Genomic DNA, 23,044 nt, shown 5'->3' on the forward strand with positions numbered 1-23,044 from the left:
GGGACGTTCCTAAGTGACCTTTGACCCCAGGAAACAACTGGGCCTCGGACCTCATCTTAAGTTTTTTCAAAAAGTTTTGAAGTCATCGTCACCTAGTTTCAATATGACCTTCATGGGCACTCCCGTCAGGTGCGCGCGGTTTCGTAATTTTACGAACTTCGTAAGCGTGCGCTCGATCCGTTTTTCGCGAATAACTCGTCGACCGTTTCACCTAAAATTCCCAAACCTTAGTATGTCCTTCCTGGGCATACCCCGGACCCGCGTGCGCGGTTTCGTAATTTTACGAACTTCGTAAGCGTACGCTCGATCCGTTTTTCGCGAATAACTCGTCGACCGTTGGACGAAAAATTCCCAAACTTTAATACGTCCTTCCTGAGGGTGGCGCCCTCGCACCTACCGAATTTCCGATTATTTCGACCTTCCTAAGCGTAAGCTCGTTTGGTTTTTCGCGAATAACTTGTCGATCGTTTGTCGTAAAATTCCCAAATTTTAATAGGTGTTTCCCCCCCCCCCGGTCCTACGTGTCGAATTTGGCGTTTCTACGACGTTCCTGCGAAATTCGTAAATTACGAATTTCGTTTTTTTGCTAATAACTTGTCGATTGTTTCGCGACAATTCGCCAAAAAATTCCCTACGACTCCTGGGGGCGCCAGGGTCCCGTACGCCGAGTTTCAGAATTTTTCGACCTTCCTACGCCGAGAAAACCGCAAAAGAACGAATCGAAACCGATCGCGTTGAAAGGGTGGCTCTTAAGGCGGAATTGCACAGATCCGCCTTAAGAGCCCCATAGCCTCTGCGGGACGCTTTGGTAATAAATACCCCTAACTCCTAACAGGAAGTAGTGGTCACTTCCGGTGGTCACTCGTTCTGACCATCGCCCCCCCGACTACCCCCCCACCAAGTTTCAAGTCGATCGGTCACTCCGTTGCGGAGATATGACGATCGACTTTAGAAAAAGGCCTATAACTCCCGACCGGAAGTGACGTCACGGCCGCCATTTTGTCAGACTGACCAGTGACCCCCCTGCTACCCCCCCACCGAGTTTCAAGCCGATCGGTCACTTCGACCCGAAAGTGGTCCGAACGGTTCCCTGGCCTATCCCTTAAGTCCGGACCGGAAGTGACGTCACGGCCGCCATCTTGTCAGACTGACCAGCACCCGCCAGCTACCTACCCACCAAGCCGCCCTGGCGTTGCAGTACCGGGCCACTTTGGTAATAGTAATTGGTAGATGTAATACCTATGGGAAAATGAATGGGGTGGTTATATCCCGGGACGGAATGGTAATGCGGGACATTTCTGTGCTAAAGTCTATGGCGCCGGGACACTTTCGTGATAAATACCCTAACCCCCTAAAGTAGCAACAGAGAGCTCCACCTGGATCACTGTGGATGACTAGGAGAGTGAGCAGTCCGAGTGGATGGAGGCATCCAAGGTCCTCCGGCACCACCACGACAAATAGCTGGAAAAGAGCAAGCAGAAAGAGCAGGACACTGAAGTCTGAGAAGACAACACTGGCGGGAGTGAAGAAGAATGGGAGAGTCAGATCTGCTCCACCAACACTGAGAACATTCACATCGTCCAAGAGTGGGTGACCAACGACATCTCATACACTCTCCTGAGACAAGCTCTCTGCAAGGGTCAGAGCGGCCTGTACCTGCTGCCTTAACCTGTGGTGGACTACATTCTGGACCAGCGCCTCTCCAACAAAATGAGAGTAGAGAGAGAGAAAAAAAAAAAAAAAGTCTACAGCATCCTCACACCTCAGGTACAGATTAGACATTGTGTACAAAAGTCAGAATTCACATTTGACATCCTCCTTTACACTGTAGTGAGACATCTGGGATTCAAACCGAGTCGTTCTTTTGGCATGTGGGTCTTTTGACCCCATCACAAACATGCTGATGCGGGATCATCTGAAGAGCACTGGAAGGTACCTATTGGAGAAAGGTATTATCTGTCCTTTAGGCGACGGTTACAAGAAGAAGGAACGGGCTGCGACCTGGCATCCGGTAGAAATGGCCAGATTAGCACCAGAGAGCTCCACCGGGATCACTGTGGATGACTGGGAGAGTGAGCAGTCCGAGTGGATGGAGACATCCAAGTTCACTAGGACACTACAGGACACTACAGTCTGAGAAGACAACACTGGAGGGGAGTGAAGAAGAATGGGAGAGTGTGTCCGATCTGCTCCACCAGCACTGTGAGAACATCGTCCAAGAGTGGGTGACCAACGACATCTCATACACTCTCCTGAGACAAGCTCTCTGCAAGGGTCAGAGCTTCCCGTACCTGCTGCCTGAACCTGTGGTGGACTACATTCTGGACCGGAATCTCTACAGCAAAATGAGGGTAGAGAGGAAAAAAATTCACAATTTATTTATTTATTTATTTATTTTTAAACAGATAAGCGGCACTTCATTTAAGATTCATCTATAGTTCGACTTAAAATCCCAACAATGATACAAAAGCAGTTTGACTTGCTACACTATTTCTGTTTTGCAGTGTAGTCTTCAGTCTCCCCTCCAGTGGCAAAGATCCGGTACCTGCTGCCTGAACTTGTGGTGGACTACATTCTGGACCTGCGCCTCTCAAGCAAAAAGAGAGAAGAGAGGAAAAAAAGAAATAAAAAAAAGTATACAGCATCCTCATGTCTTAGGTACAGCTGGGACATCGTGTACACAAGTCAGAATTCACATTTGACATCCTCCTTTAGCATTTTGCTGGGTAAAATCACAAACTCTGTGCTGAGTGGCTCAACAAATGGATACACATGTGACTTCAATGTTTACACAGGTAAAGACATATATGCAATTGGCCAAGAACTGAGTTATGACTCTAGTCTCTCATTAAACCAGTGTTTCTTGGGACAGGGTACATTTTTTACTGGGACAACTTTTACAGAAACCTGACTCTTCCAGGATCTTTTCAAAATGAAGTTTGGGGCATGTGGCACAGTAAGAGAGAACAGGATTGGATTTCCAAAAACGAAGGCCAACTGTATGACGAAAAAATCAGAGTGGGGAAGTTTGCGATGGATCAGAGTGTTCTCCTTTGTGAAATGGCTGGATACAAAAGAGGTCTGTTTGCTCCACTGTTCACAAGGCTTCTTCTGGGAATGTCATAAAAAGAAGGTAGAAACAAGCTGACGGAACATGACAGGTTAGAAACTTTCCCATACCTGAAGCTGTGAAAGAACACAACAAGTATGTGGGTGGAGTTGACCTGTCAGACAAAAGACTTCAGAATTATACAGGGTATAAAACTTTTCTTTCGTTTCCTCAACATGGCTGCAGTCAATTCTTACCTCCTCTACAAAGAACATTGTGAAGCCCAGTCATAGAAGTCGACATTTGAATTTCAGGAGGTTACTGTGTACTGAGCTGTGTGGTGAGGGAGAAAAAAAACTCAATTTGGTCAATCTACCTACAAGTTATTTACAAAAATTAAAAGATCCTATACCATCCCGTACGACTGCTGTTATGCTCATGTGTACTGATACAATCACAGTATATATAATGTAAGCAACAATGATGATGACGTTATTATTACTCTTATTAATAGTCTTAGTAGAAGTCCATAAAAACTTCAATGTAGTGTGGGCAGCCAATCCAAGGCAAGTGGCAGTAGTTAGAGCATGGGCAGCTGGTATGAAGCAAGGAGCAGGAGCTGGACAGTCATCCAATCAGCATCTAGCCGGACAGGTAGGTGTTCATCTACTCGGAAAAAGGTATAGGGATGGAATTAGTTTATATCTGTTTGGGTGAATGGAAAACAGAATGTAAACATAAAATTACTCCGGCCGATCTGACTATGACAGCTTTACTAAAAGCTGAGAACCAGAAGGACACAGACGTGGGAGTGCCCTGAAACACTGGCATCCAGAAGAGTCTGAGTCCAGAACATTTACTGGTAGATCATTCCAGAGTTGGGGGCTTTATAAAAAAAAAAAAAAAAAAAACACACCTTTCCCCAGCTGAGGCCTTCTGAAACCTGGGAACTATTAGAGGTCAAGTACCCTGTGATCTGAGTAATCTTAAAGGTTTGTGATAGAAAATAATGTCTTGCAGGTTTTCAAGAGTGAGCCCATGTAGAGCTTTTTACGTTAGTAATAAAATTTTGTAATCAATATGGAATTAACAGTTGAAAACCTATTTTTTTAAAAAAAAAAAACACCAAATATGAACAGTTCTCAAAAAACAAGGATGAACATTCGTAGAATGCCAGTAATCGTAGAATGTACAATTAATCATGATTGATTTGTGCTCATATTTCCCAGTACTACAATTACACCTCTTCAACCAACGTTACTGTCTCAAATATATAAACAATGGGAATACAAGAGAATCAGTAACTAGTGCTCAGTGCACAAACCTTTTATATCTTTCTCACTAAGTTCATTATATTTTTTTAACTTTCTCTCCAAATTAACATTGTATTTTTTATCATTTGTGACTGAAATGCACTCCAGCTTCAATACACTAAATAGAAACAACTTTTCTACGTGCATAATACAGTGAATAACAAAACAGTCTTAATCAACAAGTCTTTGAAGTACAAACCTGGCGCACACCGATTGTTCTTATGAATGCTGCGACATGCAACGTCATGATTTCACACACAAGGAGGAGCAAGGGGAACTGAATTAACCGAAACTCAACCTTGTGTTCATTCTCATCGTTAACAACCCTAAGCCACAGCGTCTGTCTGTTTTTCAAAATGATCCTGAGCAGTAGAAGTGAATATATAGTCCAATTAAGTTAGCGCACAGCAGACAAACACTGAACTCCGATTCAAATCACTGTACTCGGCTCCACACGAAAATACAGACGTTGAAAAGAAACGAATCGTTCCCGCCATAAAATGGAGGAAGCCCTGATTTTAACAGCATACAAGTGCCATTTTAAACATTCTCCCAACTTAAGTACACGCAAACATATGATATAGCACTGTATAAATTCATCCAAAACACCTTGGAGCTTTTACAGTGTAAAAGTGTCTCGTCTTTTGACAACTTCATGAAGTAATATTAAAAGGCAGCTAAGGTATCGGTTCAGGAGTTTACTACAATCTCGAATATACGTGCATCTTTTCCGCTTTTCCATTTCAGGGTCGCGGTGATCTCAAATATATTAATAATCAATTGGAAAGGAATATAGTCAGCATCTAGTGCTCGGTGCGCTATACGTTTAATAGCAATTTCTTTTGTCCATTTAGAAAACATCAACCATAACCAGGAAACTGTTATTACAATTGTTTTTTCAAAGTAAATGATTTGTTCTCGCTAACGCCGCGCTCTCCCCATTCACTCTTTACCTCGCTCGACCACCGCTGCTCTCTCGGTCGTTCATTTACGGAACGGCACTGAATAGTTCTCCACAACCATGTATTTTAAAAGCCCTAAGCCACAACGTCTAAGAGAACGGTTTTTCAGAACGACCCTGAGCAGTAGAAGTGAGTTTCGTACACAGCATGAAGAAAACAACTCTGAACTCCGATTCAAATCACTGTAGTCGGCGCCGCGCGAAAATACAGTCGTTGAAAAGAACCAAATCGTTCCCACCACAAAATGGAGGAAGCCTTTATTTTTACAGCATACAAGCGCCATTTTGAACTTTCTCCCCACCGATGTAGCTACATGCAAAAATACGACGTAGCACTTTATAAATTCATCCGAAACACTGAAGTAGATTATCTGACTTTTTACTTTAAAAGTTTAACCTCAAAATGAAACAAGCACCACACAGCAATATTTATTTTCTATTAATATACAAGAAAACTTCTTTTTACAATTTTGAATTAAAACCTCGCACCTACCAGATTATCCAGCAGTAAGACGTCACTGAAGTTGAATTTCTAGAGAACTTTGAAGAAAAGCAGTATCAACACCAGTACAAACCCAATGAAAACAACAAGCTGCAAAGCTCAGTTCTCAGTGTGAGTATATGAAGTGATAGTCAATATATAGCCTTAGGTATAAAAACACCCAGCCTATCAAATTAATCCCAGCGTCTAAACTCAACTCTCATCGGGTGAACCTGATCACCTGATTAAACTTCCTCTCAGTCTAAATTCAGGCTCTGATTTGGTGAATTAATTTTAGGCTCTGATTGGTCCGATTAAACTTCAGCTTGTTTTAAATTTCCCAAGAACAAGCTTCACCTCAGTTATCCGAACGACAGTTGCCACAGAATGCAGAACAAAACAGAACTTGCAAGTAATAAACAATATATATAACATTACATACAGTTAACTTTTCAGTGTGTAGAATTGACTACTATACAGCAAACAAACTAAGCATAAAACTCCCCCCGCATTTTCAAGCATTAAAGAGAATGAATTTCAATATTAAATATTTTTATAAATATGAACGTCTCTAGTTTTTGTTTTATTGACAGAGCACCTAAAACGTAACCTACATATTGTATAACAATTTTAACCACCTTCCCTGGTGGGGATTATGAATCCTTTCATGTCATAATCTCTGCGAACAAAAGTGCCTGGTTATTGATAAATTCATTTTTCATATGCAAAGGTTCTGGTAAAAATCACTTGAGGGGGAAAAACCCAAATAAATCCACATATGTATTTATGCACACATACTTATACACCTTTTATATATCTGTATACATAACATCATATGACATACAGATAACTATATTTGAGCGTAGTATAAATATTTATCCATACATGGTAAGATCTACTTTTCCCACTCTCTAAAATGTGAAACCATATAATGTTTCTAGCCAGCATAATACTAGTCTGAATGCAACTTCTAATATACTTATATGCCCCTGGTAAAACGGCTGCATTGCCCAAAATAAATGATCTAGTATGAAATAAAATCTAAATATATATTAAATCACAAAGTATGCAACAAGTAACCTTCCTCTGATTTACATCTTCAACGTGTCCTTTAAACCTAAACAATCTGGATAATGGTGTACAAGTCATATCCTGACATTGCCTTTATCATTTAACCCTATACTTCATTCTCCATTTATTCTCTTCATTGATTTAGATTCTTTTCCTATAAGTTGTTCAAAGCTAAAGAAATCCAGTTTACCAAACCCAAAAACTTTACACTGGACCTCAATCAACATGGATTCTGTGCCTCTCCTCTCTTCCTCCAGGCTGAGACCTTGATTTCCTAAGGAAATGCCTCATTTACTTTCATTAGAGAACATTACTTTGGACACTCAGCAGCAGTCTAGTCCTTTTTGTCTTTAGCTCAGGTGAAATGCTTCTGATGCTGTCTCTTGTTTAAGAGTGGCTTATACATCTGTGCGTGGTGGTTCTTGAAGCACTGACTCCAGCTGCAGTCTTTATGAATCTCCCACATTTTTTTTTTCCCTCACTGTGCTACACGGAGGGACACAGGGAGGCAGAGTGCTTCTGTGCTTGAGTGTCATACTCTTTCCAGCTCAGGTATAGGAGCTGTATGAGATACATCCACCTTTCCTCTTTGTTTCCATTAGTGCTGCACTCTGAAACCAGACACTCACATCATAACAATTACAACCCATGACTTGTATTGAATGTTATTGTATTAAAAAGTGTTGTGTTGGTTGAATATAGCCTAGTAGTGGAATGCCATTGCCCTTTACAGCAGCCTATGGTGCAAATTCCTAACAAGACAGGAACAGCAAACCAAATTCTTTAGTAGAGAATCCTAACGATGCATTGGTTTGCTACTGTAAAACTGAACTTTCCTTATGTATGATTGAATTTTCTAGTTTTAGTGAGGACCCTGGCTGCAGCATTTTGAACTAGTTGAAGTTTACTTAAATTTCTGCTGGTGCATCCTGACAGTAGTACGCTATAATAGTCAAGCCTTGAAGTAATAAAGGCACTTCTAAACTTGGCAATGTTGCGAAGATCAAATGATAAATCCAGGGCAGTTATGACACCAAGATTTCTTGCTGATGAACCAGGTTTTACTGGAAAGTCAGCGATATTTAAAGTTAAATCTGATCACTTGTTTCTTGCCACTTTTGGACCCAGAAGCAGGACCTTTTATGGTTTAGAAGGAGGAAGCTGACGCAACATGCAACCCTTCACGTGTTTTACACGGTCCTCTATTTTCTTAAATCTGTTTTTGTCATCAGGCTTGGCTGAAATGTACAGCTGTCATCTATATAACAATGAAAGTTAAAATGGTTTCTTATATTGGTGCCTAGGGGTATCATGTAAAATGTAAATAATGGTCCTAAAATAGAGCCTTGTGGTATTCCAAATCTTACTTTTGAATAATTGGAAGATAGTTTACTTTAAATAGTAAGACTTAAACCACTATAGGGCTGTCCATGATTCCAACCATGTTTTCTAACCTTTCTAGGAGAATTTTGTGGTCTATTTGAAAGCTGCGCTGAGGTCAAGAAGCACCAACAGGGATACATGGCCTTGATCAGAGACAAGAAGATCATTTGTTATTTTGACTAGAGCTGTCTCAGTACTATGAGGCCTGCATCCAGGTTGGAATTTTTCATATATATGATTCTTAAGTAGATATGAACCAAGTTGTTGGGCCACAGCTTTTTTTCTTAGACAAATGGTAGGTTTGAAATAGGCCTGAACAACATGTATAATGGTAGCTCCCAGTGAGGTTGGAACTTGGCTACCTGGAGAAACACAGGTTTGGTGAGTAACTTCCAACTGGGAGAAGAAAGGAAAAAGAAAAAAAAAAGTATGAGAAGGCAAGCAAGACCACTCAGAAACCTGGAACGATGTGCAGACAGATACCAAAATTACCAGCCAGACTCTCTCACACATGTAGTGCCAAAGAACCAGCCACTCAGGATGCTTCTAGTGAGTCTTTATAGACCTGTCACCAGGTGCGGGGTGTTATGGCTGATTGGCAGTGTGCCGCTGCCCTCTGGTGGCTGGAGTGCAATATACTTAAATCAAGGTTTGGGTTCTTGATCAGAGGTTAAATTACTGCTAGTTTAAAAGCTTTGGGTACATGGCCCAGGCTAAGGGATGAGTTTACAATAGTTAAAAGAGGATTGATAATAACTGGCAGTACTTATTTGAGTTATTTTTATGGAATTGCATCAAGTGTGTAAGTTGTACAGTTAGCAGAGGTGATAATCTACTAGCTGTGGGAGTGGGTAAGAAGTTTCCAGTCTTTCTTCTGAAACTACAGGAAGATAAAGAATTCTAATTTGTCTAACTTTGTTTCCTGAAAATCTATTCATACATTCAATAAATAATTGAACAAAAGCGGAGGAGCACGGTGGCGCAGCAGGTAGTGACGTAGGCACACAGTTCCAGGGACCTGCAAGTTGTGGGTTCAAGTCCCACTCCAGTTGACTCCCACTCCCAGTGCCCAGTGTCTGTGTGGGTTTCCTCTGGGTGCTCCAGTTTTCTCCTATGGTCCAAAAACACACGTTGGTAGATGGATTGGTGACTCAAAATATGTGTGTGTTTGACTGGCGCCCCCTCCAGGGTGTGTTCCCCTTGCACCCAGTGATTCCAGGAAGGCTCTGGACCCGCCCAAATCTGCACTGGATAAGCAGTTACAGACAATGAATGAAACATTCTCTTATCCGTAACACCCATACCAAAAGAGTAGGGACTGTGTGCCGCAAACACACACCTTAGACTTAGGTCTCTTAAGGGCATATCAGTTAATGAGAGTTGAAAGTGCTGTCCTTGCCTCAATTTTTGTAGTGTGTTACATTCTTTCACTCTTTTGCGTTCTCCCTTACATGTGCATCTTTGTTTTTTTGTGTGTGTTATATGTGAAAAAGTCATAATGTATTCACCAAAAAATAAAAATTGTGGGTTTCTTAGAAAAAATTACACCTAAGATGCGATCAAAACATTGGCTGTCATTTGAAAAGTATAAACTTAATTTGAAATGGTCATTTTTAAAGGTTATGTTTTAACAAAATAGTGGGTTTCTTACAGTGGATTTTTTTTTAAAAAGGTGGCATTCAAACTGTATTGGCTGTCTTTTTCAGGTTTTAAGATTCATTGGGCTCTCACAATAGGGTTTTTGAGTTCTGAGCTTTGGTTTGGCACCATTGAGGATCTCTGCCTCCTTACAGTTCAATGCATTTTATCGTGGATTTTTTTCCTACTGTGTGTAACTCATGATAACACAATTAATTTATGCTCAATCTAAATAAAGGACTAAATTAAGGAAGTCTAAACTAAACTATGTTAATCTACTGTTTCAGAATGCAGCATTATTTCAGGCTTGCTGTATTCCCACATCACCTGGCTGGAGCACCCCCTTCCTGTAGTAGTTGCGTTACATGTTGATGCTTGCCTTCAAAGCCAAGAATGGATCAGCCTCCCCTGAGCTTGTGGGAATTGTCCAGAGCTGAACTGTACTTTGAACTTTTTACTCATTAAGTACAGCCTGACCCCCATCCTTCAAGAAACAAGCATCAAGACTCTTCTCCGTCCTGGACACATGATGGATTGAAATCACATTGGCCCTCACTGTCTGGACAGCAGACTCTCTCGTGGTCTTTAAACGTCACCTGAACTACGCAAGTGAGCACTAAGTATTTATTAAATTACATTGTATTTGTACATTGTCTATCTATCAGAGGTTCAATGTATGGAAATGCAAATATTTCTACATAAACAGACTGTTCTTTTATAAAATGCAAGTGTCTTGATCTGCTTGAAGTTTATATGTTTATATCACTACAAGATAAACAGGCTATTCTCCTGAATTTCTGCATGTTAAAAAAAAAAAAAAAAAGAATACATTGTTCCGAGATGACCCTGAACTGGAAAAGTGCTTATTTATGTAGAAAAGCTCATGTCGGAATGAACGCCTGATTGTAAAACAGTGCTGTAAGGTCAAGTCAACTTCTATAAAATACTGAGACAAAAAAAAAAGAAAAAAAATCACTAGGTCACCGCTGGTAAGTGGCTTTAATTACCCAGAGATTTAGTCTGGTTTTGTGTAATGTTCAACAGAGAATCTGTGCAGATGAACTGGCCAAAAGGGAGTAAGAGTCCAGTTAAACACTGATCTATGACTCTGTGGAAGTTTACTTCTCCTGAGAAATCTGGGTGGTTGACCTTTGGCCTAGATTTGTATTTTATTAGAATGATATATTTTAAAAATAACATTTAAAAAAATAGGGCAATGACACAAAGCCCATCTTACAGGTTACTTGCTGACAGTCTTTTCTATATTCTTTGCTAACGGTCATGACATGATTATTCCTTTTTGACCAATGTTTAACTTCAAGTGTACACAACTTGTGTAGATACATATGTCAGTCTAAACTAACAAAACCAAAATACTACCTTTAAAGACAAAATTCCTGCATGCCCTCCTTATAGTGCATTTCCTGGTTTTGCCTTCCTTTAACTCTCTTCATGGTAAGTCCCTGTCTGTACGTAGAGCTGTATCTCCTCAAAGTTCAAGTATTTTGCCATGTCTGAAAATAAGATTATAAAATTGTTCTATCTTCAACTGTCTTTATATTATTATATAAACAAGTAAATCTGCCATTAACTAAAAATGTTTTTTTTTTTTTTAAATTGGCATCCTCACACTCAAATATTTTTTGTTTTATGCAAGGGCCGAGCTCAGTGAGAAGATATATAAATTAAATGTTTATAACATTTTCATTGTAATATACAATGAGAATTTTACTTATATTCATCCAACCATTATCTGTAACCTTTATCCAGTTCAGGGTCGCGGTGGGTCCAGAGCCAACCTGGAATCATTGGGCGCAAGGTGGGAATACACCATGGAGGGGGCGCCAGTCCTTCACGGGGCAACACACACATTCACTCATACACACGGAGTGTGTGATTGAGTCGCCAATCCACCTACAAACGTGTTTTTGGACTGTGGGAGGAAACCCACGTGGACACAGGGAGAACACACCACACTCCTCGCAGAAAGTTGCCCGAACCTCCAGGTCCTGGCGCTGTGTGACTGCGACACTACCTGCTGCGCCACCGTGCTGCCCTATTTTACTTAAAGCCTTTAATTGCTTTGGAAACAGTGTTAGTATGTCTTAAGGCTTATAATTTTGAAACGTGTTGAATTTCCCAGTTTTTAAAATGGAAAAAAAAAAAATTCAATTTTTACATTTTTGCTTGCGCTACAAAAACTAAATGGGAAAACTACTTTTTTTTGTTCATGTTCTGTGTTTCTCTCTTATGAGCAGCATTATTCACTGGAATGGGTGACATTTACCTAGAACCACTATGCTTCCTGAATTTCAAGGATGTAATTTTATGTTCTGTCTGCAGGGGTCGCAAACGGTTCCCTCGTTCAAATTTTCTGCTGTTCAGACATCAGTTAACATTGGTATTTATAGCAGAACAAACGCTATGGTTGATATAAACTGGCCATGCATGCATTCTTCATGAATGTACAGCATACAAACAAACATACATTCAAAATGTAACCTGACAAACTACCATAATTTATCAAGCATAAATTATTATTACAAAAATGTATTATAAAATGTCTTATTAAAAAAAACACTTTTAAATATCTTTATTTATATATTATATATCTCTGAATAATAACCAAAATCACATAAATAAAACGAAAAAACATATATATATATATATATATAATATATATATATATGAATAATTATATAAATAAAAAAAGATTAATGCATTTATAACAGTAACTGAGTGGTCAATCTTAATCACAGGTCTGAATAACAGAAACTTAGGAGTGAATCTTTTGCAGAAAATAAAAATCACAATCATTGCACAGCACTTTGGTCGACGACATCTGTGAAATGTGCTCTATAAATAGATTTTACGTACTTACTAATAACAAACACCTTGTACAAAGGCTAACATCAAACATTATGTGTGCCTTATATTTTTTAGTTAAATGTTTAAACTTTAATGAGGTCAAAAACAGTCAGTATGTAGTGTGCTGAGGGATTAATGCTTTCCGACCTTTTTAAAAATATTTTTATAAAGCAGATACTACATATTCTAAAATCTGATTGACTGAGCCACGTCAAAAAAAAAAAAAAAAACACGTTATATTCACACCACCTCACAACATCTGAATTACATATTGATGGCTAGTGTGCTAAAATCAATTTTATTTAGTTCTCTTTGGTGCTCATATAAATCTCCAATATTCCTGAATCATTATCTGCCGAAGTGTTGTCACCAAGAACGTCTTTGTGTCTTTGTAATGTATAAATATATTACATTAAATATGATTTTAAAATATGCTTTATAAAGTAGTATTTTCTGTATATGAGTGTACTGAATGACTGGTTGATTAAATACTAAAAATGTACTTGTCAAGTTCCTGGATGCTGTGGGACCCACCATCAAGACTTGGATGTAAAAATTAATTTATGTTATAAAAAATAATTAGTAGTTAATTTAAAATTCATGTATTCATTTAATTTGTTTTTGTATTTTATATGTGTTCTGTGTTTCAGGATTACGAAATCGAAAGATTTATGTCAATGGCAAAACGCCAAGTGGTCTTGCAAAACCTTAAAGAACTTATCCAAAGTGGGCCCACGCCAGCTGTATCGGCATCGTGCCAGTGCTTCATCACAGCTTGGGATGGTGGTATAATGGGCTCCCCACAACTACATCATCCAGCAGCAGCAGCACCACCGGCAGCAGCAGCAGAAGCACCAGAAGAGGCTTAAGGGAAGATGTGGGGTGTGAGAAAGACGTAATTATACATGAATTACGCAAAAGGATCAAATCATTGTTAGAACAACTGGAGTCAAGCAGACGTGAGATAAAATAATTCCGTTCGCTCCACAACACTGAAATCGAAAAATCCAAGATGAAATATTCAAGAAGGGATAATTTCAAGCCGGAGGAATGGCCTAAATATGGTAGGCTATGTTTTTTTTACTTATTAGTTGATTATAATGTATTTTAAATTGTATACTAAATGTTTTATTTTCGTCTTTTTTTTTTAGAGCACATATTGCGGAAATACTTGGGGTATAATTACAGATCCGATTGCGAAGGGAGGAAGTTGGAGAACGAAAAGATGGCCCTCACCCAGATAAGACGTTTTCTCATCTTTGCTGGGGAGGGCCAACTTTTGAAAGGGGGCTTTTCATTTTTGAAAAAGCATGAAAACATCAGGATGTAAGCTAAGAGTCTATATACAAAATTTTATTTATATAAGTATAGTCTCCGTGATTCATTTCTATTTTGTCTTTTGTGCTTTTACTGTTTCAGATGGGTGAACGAATTGAAGAATCAAGGCTTTAAGCCAACTACAATAAAAATTAATTTGATAAATCTTAAAAGTTTCTTTTCATTTTTGTCCAATTTTCCTGCCAAAATAACCCAGTTAAATCCTAATGATTTTAATTGGTTGAAATTAGCTACAGGACAGCAGGTGAAAGACCTGAAAAAAGAACTAACAAGCCACAGGCAGAATGTTCGAAAACTGTCTTCCAGTAAGTGTTGTGGAATGTGTTCAATTTTCTATTGAGCAGGGAACAGCATAATTTATATATTTGATGCATGAGGTGTATTATTATTTTTTAATTTGTGTGACAGAAAACCTGGTCAGCAAAGACGATATGGCAGCGTTTCGGCGTGAAGCCAGAAAAATAATTCCGAAGAAGCTGGGTAAGTTTTGTCCTATAAACAAATATTTGTTTGGTTATGTTGGTTATTCAAACTTGGAATGTTTTATTTATGTGTAGAACTTCGGAAGACAAGAAGTAGGATCTGCCTACAACAAATATTTGGCCTTATGGCCGGATATTTTGTTGTAGGTACAGGTCACAGAACTGGTGTTATGACAAACCTGACGGTTGGTGAGGTGACGGGTGCCGAGCACGGCGACAGCAGCGTCGTTATAGAAGTAAGCTTTTACATTTAAGTTATTCAACATGTTGACTTGAGTTACACTTAATATCTTTGATGATAAACATATTGCATTGCTTTTATCTTTCTATTCAAAGGTCGCCTTGCAAAAGTCAGCTGGGACTTTTGGCTTTGCCCAGCTTTCCTTAACAAATGAGTACAACAGCTGGTTTACAACGCTGCTGGAGATTCGACATGGGCTCGAAGGGGCAGAATCTAATTTTTTTTTCTTCTCTGCCTCGGGTGGCCGCTGTTTAAAGATCCTCCAGTACTTCCAGTCGGAGTGGAGCAGGATGGGGTTTGGCGGAAGGTTTAACTTCCGCCATTTCAGAACCACCATGGTCCATCATGTAAGTATGCATTTATTTGTGCGATAATAAGGGAACCATGTTAAAATGTTGTAATTTGTTTTTTCTGTTTTAGACCAAGAATCTCTCCATCGACGAAGAGGAGGATTCACAAAGCAATGTGCCACTCCGAGGCAGTGGCAGAGAAATTTTATGTTCCGCTTAACAACCCAGAAGAGGCTGCTGAGGTGGCGGCCATTCAGCTCTCAGCCATCGAAGATTCTGCCCCGTCATCCGCACAGTATCGGGAAATACTTCAACAGTTCCCTCACCTACTACATCTCACGGCTCCCAGCCCGCCAGAACCGAAGTTACTTACACAAACTCCCCTCCCTCGGTGCCCAGGTCTGCTAAAAGGAGGCTCAAGTACACACTCTCCTTCCTCCGTCCCCAAACAGGGAAATATAGAATATACCAACAGCGAAAGTTCGTCTAGTGAAGACGAAGTTACTAGACGTCCAGTCATAGTGGAGAGTGACAGTTCGGATGAAATATTGCCACTTAATACAACTGGACTAGTGCACCGCACCCCAATAAAAGCAGTAAGTTAAACAATATATGTTTTATTTAACATATCTATTATGTGTCCTAACTTCTATATGGGCGGCATGGTGGCTTGGTGGTTAGCACGTTCGCCTCCCAGCGCTGGGATCTTGGGTTCAAGTCCCATCTGGGTGGAGTTTCCATGTTTTCCCCATGTCTGCGTGGGTTTCCTCCGGGGGCTCCGGTTTCCTCCCACAGTCCAAAAACATGGAGGGTAGGTGAATTGGCTTCTCTAATAACTGTCCTGGTGTGTGAATGAATGTCTGTATGTGTGAGCCCAGATATGGATTGGCGCTCTGTCCTGGGTTAAACCCTAGTGCCCGATGCAGTCCTCCAGGTGGACGGTCGTTTCTGGTTGAGAGTACGCTGTGCGCGTTTGGCTGCCGCTTCTCGCCTGTGTGTGTGTGAATTGAGCGTTCTGAGCAGTGTAGATTGTAAAGCGTCCTTGGGTGTCTAGAAAGGCGCTATATAAGTGTAACAATAATAATAATATTCTTTTATCTTTTTCAGATGCTGGGAACAGAGTCGGTGATGGGGCATGAGTATGCAATTTCACCAACGATAGTAATGACATCGTCAGCGTTTCGAAAAATAAAGCTTAAATCCCCAATGGTGAAATTATATCGTTGCGATGACAAATTTAAATAAAAACATAACTATCGTTGGTGAAATTGCATACTCATGCACTTTCTTGTAAATATTTGTAAATAGTTTTTAAATACACTGACAAAACATGTACACACACACACGGTTCGAGCTGGTGCGGGATCATCTGAAGAGCACTGGAAGGTACCTATTGGAGAAAGGTATTATCTGTCCTTTAGGCGACGGTTACAAGGAGGAGGAACGGGCTGCGGCATGGCATCCGGTAGAAATGGCCAGATTAGCAACAGAGAGCTCCACCTGGATCACTGTGGATGACTGGGAAGTCCGAGTGGATGGAGGCATCCAAGGTCCTCCAGCACCACCACGACAAATAGCTGAAAAAGAGCAGGACACTGAAGTCTGAGAAGACAACACTGGAGGGGAGTGAAGAAGAATGGGAGAGTGTGTCCGATCTGCTCCACCAGCACTGTGAGAACATCCACATTGTCCAAGAGTGGGTGACCAACGACATCTCATACACTCTCCTGAGACAAGCTCTCTGCAAGGGTCGGAGCGTCCCGTACCTGCTGCCTGAACCTGTGGTGGACTACATTCTGGACCTGCGCCTCTCAAGCAAAAAGAGAGAAGAGAAGAGAGGAAGGCGGGGGAATGTCTACAGCATCCTCATGCCTTAGGTACAGCTTGGAAATCGTGTACACAAGTCAGAATTCACATTTGACGTCCTCCTTTAGCATTTTGGTGGGTAAAATCACAAACTTTGTGCTGAGTGGCTCAACAAATGGATACACATGTGACTTCAATGTTTACACAGGTAAAGACATATATGCAATTGGCCAAGAACTGAGTTATGACTCTGTAGTCTCTCTCATGAAACCAGTGTTTCTTGGGACAGGGTACAGCTTGAACTGGGACAACTTTTACACAAGCCTGACTCTTCCAGGATCTTTTCAAAATGAAGTTTGGGGCATGTGGCACAGTAAGAGAGAACAGGATTGGATTTCCAAAAACGAAGGCCAACTGTATGACGAAAAAATCAGAGTGGGGAAGTTTGCGATGGATCAGAGAGTGTTCTCCTTTGTGAAATGGCTGGATACAAAAGAGGTCTGTTTGCTCCACTGTTCACAAGGCTTCTTCTGGGAATGTCATAAAAAGAAGATAGAAACAAGCTGACGGAACATGACAGGTCAAACTTTCCCATACCTGAAGCTGTGAAAGAATACAAGAAGTATATGGGTGGAGTTGACCTGTCAGACAAAAGACTTCAGAATTATACAGGGTATAAAACTTCTTTCGTTTCGTCGACATGGCTGTAGTCAATTCTTACCTCCTCTACAAAGAACATTGTGAAGCCCAGTCACAGAAGTCGATGACATTTGAATTTCAGGAGGTTACTGTGTACTGAGCTGTGTGGTGTTCCTGATATGGTGAGTTCCCCAAGTGTGTCAGTGTCTGAGCACAAATTAGAACAGATTTTTGGGAATCGCAGAATGTGCAAGCGGTGCAGCAAGGGTGGAAAGAGGGAGGACACATCATGGCACCGTTTGCTCTGTAACGTGCCTGTGTAAGGACATTACAAAAAGCTGCTTCAACGCATGGCATTCCCAAGTGACATCTCCATAGGCACAGAAGGGCAAGTCATATTCAGAACTTGGTTCTGAAAGTTTGTATTTTGTTTTATACATTTTACTTGTAAAGAATTTTTATTTTTACATTACCACTTCATAAATTTTTTGTTTTACCAGTTATATTTTGTTTTCAAGTTTATACTTTTGTACATAGTTTTGCACTTTGTGAATTCTAAATAAATCACTATATCTCATCACTTTGTGGAAGGACTCTTTATAGTAATAATAATAATAATTATTATTATTATAAGCTGCTGATTAGAAATAACCAGTATACTAAAACAGATTTTATTAGTTGAGACATTGGCTATACTGTCCCTGAACCCAATAAATAAATAAATAAAAAATAGGTCAGCATGAAAACCTCAAGTGATTACATATGAGTCTTTAGAAAATAAAACATACTGAATATGGCTATATAACAATTACTGTTTAAATGCAACTGAAAAAGGCACTGAAAAAAAAAAAGCTATATAAATAGGGTCCATAGCGTTAAGCTGCAACTAATTATAGGTTTAACTATAAAGTCCCAAAGAGTGTTTAACAGTCGTTGAAGTGGAATGATTGCTTTTAGCCAGTTCCCCATGCTTACTGTCTACACTCTTCATGTTTCAGATTTTCAGACGGTGTCTTGTCTGTGCTCCAATGACTCCCAGTGCTCTCCAGTCCTCTACTGAACCGCAGAGAAAGACCCTCCTCTCCAGAGTGGCTAGGGCTTTCTCCAAGGGTTTCAGGTAGGGGGAAGAAAAGGCATAAATACACAATGCTCTTTCAGTATGTAACTAATTAACAATTTATATATTTATTTTTAAACAGATAAGCACTTCATTTAAGACTCATCTATAGTTCGACCTAAAATCCCAACAATGATACAAAAGCAGTTTGACTTACTACACTATTTCTGTTTTGCAGTGTGGTCTTCAGTCTCCCCTCCAGTGGCTTCCTGAGAGAAGATAGATAATCCTTTCCAGAGTTGTTCAAACAAAAACCAGGGGCGACACTGGCAAGAAAAAACTCCCTCAGAGCTGAGGAAGGAACCTTGGGAGGACCTATCCTCCTCTGGTCAATCTACCTACAAATTATTTACGAAAAAATAAAGATCCCATACGACTGCTGTTATGCTCATGTGTACTGATACAATCACAGTATATATAATGTAAGCAAAGATGATGACATTATTACTTTTATTAATAGTATTAGTAGAAACAATAGTTAGGAATCCATAAAAGCTCTTTACTGTAGTGTGGGCAGCTAATCCAAGGCAAGTGGCAGTAGTTAGAGCATGGGCAGCTGGTATGAAGCAGGCAGCGGGAGCTCAGTCATCCAATCAGCTTCTAGCCGGACAGGTAGGTGTTCATCTACTCGGAAAAAGGTAGAGGGATGGAATTAGTTTATATCTGTTTGGGTGAATGGAAAACAGAAAATGTAAACATTTCCAGAGTGACTAATGACTCCAGCAGATCTGACTATGACAGCTTTACTAAAAGGTGAGAAACAGAAGGACGCAGACATGGGAGCTTCCTGAAACACTGGCATCCCTCCGCTCCACCGTCCACAAACCTGAGTGATCGCGTGAAGTGGTGGCGATGACAACACCAACGTCTCAGTTTACTACAATTCCCTGTGTCCATAGACCCCTGGGTCTGCTGCCTTTATTTAATGGGGGACATTACCTACTGAAAGCTAAACTGAACAAATGAGTTTTCAGCCTGTATTTGAAGATTTACCTGTGTCTGAGTCCAGAACATTTACTGGAAGATCATTCCAGAGTTGGGGGCTTTATAAGAAAGCTCTTTCCCCAGCTGAGGCCTTCTGAAATCTGGGAACTATTAAAAGGCCAAGTACCCTGTGATCTGAGTAATCTTGAAGGTTCATGATAGTAAATAAATGTCTTGCAGGTATTCAGCACTGAGGCCAGGTAGAGTCTTATACATTAGTAATAATTTTGTAATCAATATGGAGTTAACAGTTAAACCTATTTTTAAAAATCATACCAAATATGAACAGTGCTCAAACAAAGGATGAACAATCGTAGAATGCCAGTAATCATAGAATGTACAATTAATCATGATATTGATTTGTGCTCATATTTCCCAGTACTACAATTACACCTCTTCAACCAACAACATTACTGTCTCAAACAAACAATGGGAATACAAGAGAATCAGTAACTAGTGCTCAGTGCACAAACCTTTTATATCTAAGTGCATTATATATTTGTTAATGCTAACTTTCTCTGCAAATTAAGGTTGTTTTTTTAATAATTTGATAGAAACAACTTTGTGCATAATACAGTGAACAACAAAACAGTTTGTTTACTTAATCAACAAGTCTTTGAAGTACAAACCTGGCGCACACCGATTGTTCTTATGAATGCTGCGACATGCAACGTCATGATTTCACACACAGGGAGGGGCAAGGGGAACTGAATTAACCGAAACTCAACCTTGTGTTCATTCTCATCGTTAACAACCCTAAGCCACAGCGTCTAACTGTCTGTTTTTCAAAACGATCCTCAGCAGTAGAAGTGAATATATAGTCCAATTAAGTTAGTGCACAGCAGAAAAACACTGAACTCCAATTCAAATCACTACTCGGCTCCACACGAAAATACAGACGTTGAAAAGAACCGAGTCGTTCCCGCCATAAAATGGAAGCCCTGATTTTAACAGCATACAAGCGCCATTTTAAACATTCTCCCAACTTAAGTACACAAACATGCGACATAGCACTGTATAAATTCATCCGAAACACCGTGGGGCTTTTACAGTGTAAAAGTGTCTCGTCTTTTGACAACTATATGGAACAATATTAAATGGCAGCTAAGGAATCGGTTCAGGAGTTTACAATCGTAGCTAATAGAAAAAAGATTCGCCTCCTCAAACAGATATGTCTCAAATATATTTAACAATTGGAACAGAATATAATCAGCATCTAGTGCGCTATACGTTTAATAGCAATTTGATCAATTTAGCACACATCAACCATAACCCGAAAACTGTTATTAAAATAGTTTCCCCCCCAAAGTAAACGATTTGTTCTCGCTAACGCCGTGCTCTCCCCATTAACTCTTTACCGCTGCTCCTCGGTCGCTCATTAACGGAGCCGTCGGAGCGGCACTGAACAGTTCACCGCAACTTTCTGTATTTTAACAGCTGTAAGCCACAACGTCTAAGAACTGTTTTTCAGAACGACCCTGAGCAGTAGAAGTGAATTTCGTACACGGCAGAAGAAAAACAACTCTGAACTCCGATTCAAACCACTACTCGGCTCCGCGCGAAAATACAGCCGTTGAAAAAAAAATCGAATCGTTGCCGCCACAAAATGGAGGAAGCCCTTACCTTTACAGCATACAAGCGCCATTTTAAACTCACCCCCCCCCCCCCCATGTAGCTACATACAAGCATACGACGTAGCACTTTATAAATTCATCCGAAACACTGAAGCAGATTCTGACTTTTTACTTTTAAAGTTTAACCTCAAAATGGAACAAGCACCACACAGCAAGATTTATTTTCTATTAATATACAAGAAAACCCTTTTTTCCAATTTTGAATTAAAACCTCACACCTACCAGATTATCCAGCAGTAAGACGGCACTGAAGCTGAATTTCCAGAGAACTTTGAAGAAAAGCAGTATCCACACCAGTACAAACCCAATGAAAACAACAAAATGCAAATATCCATTCTGAGAGTGTGAAAAGACCGCGCATATGTCGTGATAGTCAATATATAGCCTTAGCTATAAAAACCAGCCTATCAAATTAATCCCCGCATCTAAACTCTGCTCTCATTGGGTGAACCTGATCACCTGATTAAACTTCCTCTCGGCCTAAATTCAGGCTCTGATTGGGTGAATTAATTTCAGGCTCTGATTGGTCCGATTAAACTTCAGCTTGTTTTAAATTGCCCAAGAACAAGCTTCACCTCACTGTTATCCGAACGACCGTTGCCACAGAATGCAGAACAAAACAGAGAATTTGCAAGTAATAAACAATATATATAACATTACATACAGTTAACTTTTCAGTGTGTAGAAGTGACTAATATACAGCAAACAAAATAAGCCTAAAACTCCCCCCACATTTTCAAGCATTAAAGAGAATGAATTTCAATATTAAATATTTTTATAAATATGAATGTCTAATTTTTGTTTTATTGACAAAGAGCACCTATAAAGTTACCTACATATATATTATAATAACAATTTTAACCACCTTCCCTGGTGGGGATTATGAATCCTTTCATGTCATAATCTCTGCAAACAAAAGTGCCTGGTTATTGATAAATTAATTTTTCATATGCAAAGGTTCTGGTAAAAATCACTTGAGGGGGAAAAACCCAAATAAATCCACATATGTATTTATACACGCATGTTTATGCACACACACTTATACACCTTTTATATATGTGTATACATATCATCACATGACATACCTGAGCCCAGAATAAATATTTATCCATACATGGTAAGATCTCCTTTTCCCACTCTTTAAAATGTGAAACCATATAATGTTTCTAGCCAGCATAATACTAGTCTGAATGCAACTTCTAATATACTTATATGCCCCTGGTAAAACAGCTGCATTGCCCAAAATAAATGATCTAGTATGAAACAAAATCTAAATATATATTAAATCACAAAGTATGCAACAAGTAACCTTCCTCTGATTTACATCTTCAACATGTGACCTTTAAACCTAAACAATCTGGATAATGGTGTACAAGTCATATCCTGACATTGCCTTTATCTTTTAACCCTATACTTCATTCTCCATTTATTCTCTTCATTGATTTAGATTCTTTTCTTATAAAAATTTCCCAAACCCAAAACTGACTGAAAACCTTACACTGGACCTCAATGTGGATTCTGTGCCTCTCCTCTCTTCCTCCAGTTTGAAACCTTGATTTCCTAAGGAAAGGCCTCGTTTACTTTCAGAGATCATTACTTTGGACACTCATCAGCAGGCTTATACAGCAGTTGAGACGCTTCTGACGCTGTCTCTTGTTTAAGAGTGGCTTATAGATCTGTGCGTGGTGGTTCTTGTAGCACTGACTCCAGCTGCAGTCCAGTCTTTATGAATCTCCCCCACATTTTTGA

General features: G+C 39.8%; 1 protein-coding gene and 1 long non-coding RNA gene across 3 annotated transcripts; one reads left to right on the forward strand and one right to left on the reverse strand.

The window, feature by feature from the left end:
* Positions 1 to 13,704: 13,704 nt before the first annotated feature.
* LOC136694316 (uncharacterized) lies at positions 13,705 to 15,380 on the forward strand. The gene is made up of 7 exons (XM_066667773.1): positions 13,705 to 13,828; positions 13,916 to 14,090; positions 14,184 to 14,407; positions 14,511 to 14,582; positions 14,660 to 14,820; positions 14,921 to 15,172; positions 15,246 to 15,380. The coding sequence occupies exons 1-7, from the start codon at positions 13,777 to 13,779 to the stop codon at positions 15,333 to 15,335; spliced, it is 1,026 nt and encodes a 341-aa protein (XP_066523870.1). The 5' UTR covers positions 13,705 to 13,776; the 3' UTR covers positions 15,336 to 15,380.
* Positions 15,381 to 17,941: 2,561 nt separating this feature from the next.
* LOC136694323 (uncharacterized) lies at positions 17,942 to 21,648 on the reverse strand. 2 transcript variants are annotated; one of them, XR_010802179.1, is made up of 4 exons: positions 21,518 to 21,648; positions 19,181 to 19,301; positions 18,835 to 18,886; positions 17,942 to 18,662 (listed from the first exon to the last, which is right to left on the reverse strand). It is a non-coding gene; the product is annotated as an uncharacterized lncRNA (long non-coding RNA). The 2 variants fall into 2 exon arrangements; XR_010802180.1 differs by having other exon boundaries at positions 18,209 to 18,662; positions 18,835 to 19,015.
* Positions 21,649 to 23,044: the final 1,396 nt, after the last annotated feature.

Source organism: Hoplias malabaricus, chromosome 4 (genome assembly GCF_029633855.1).
Source record: "Hoplias malabaricus isolate fHopMal1 chromosome 4, fHopMal1.hap1, whole genome shotgun sequence".
NCBI lineage: Eukaryota > Metazoa > Chordata > Actinopteri > Characiformes > Erythrinidae > Hoplias > Hoplias malabaricus.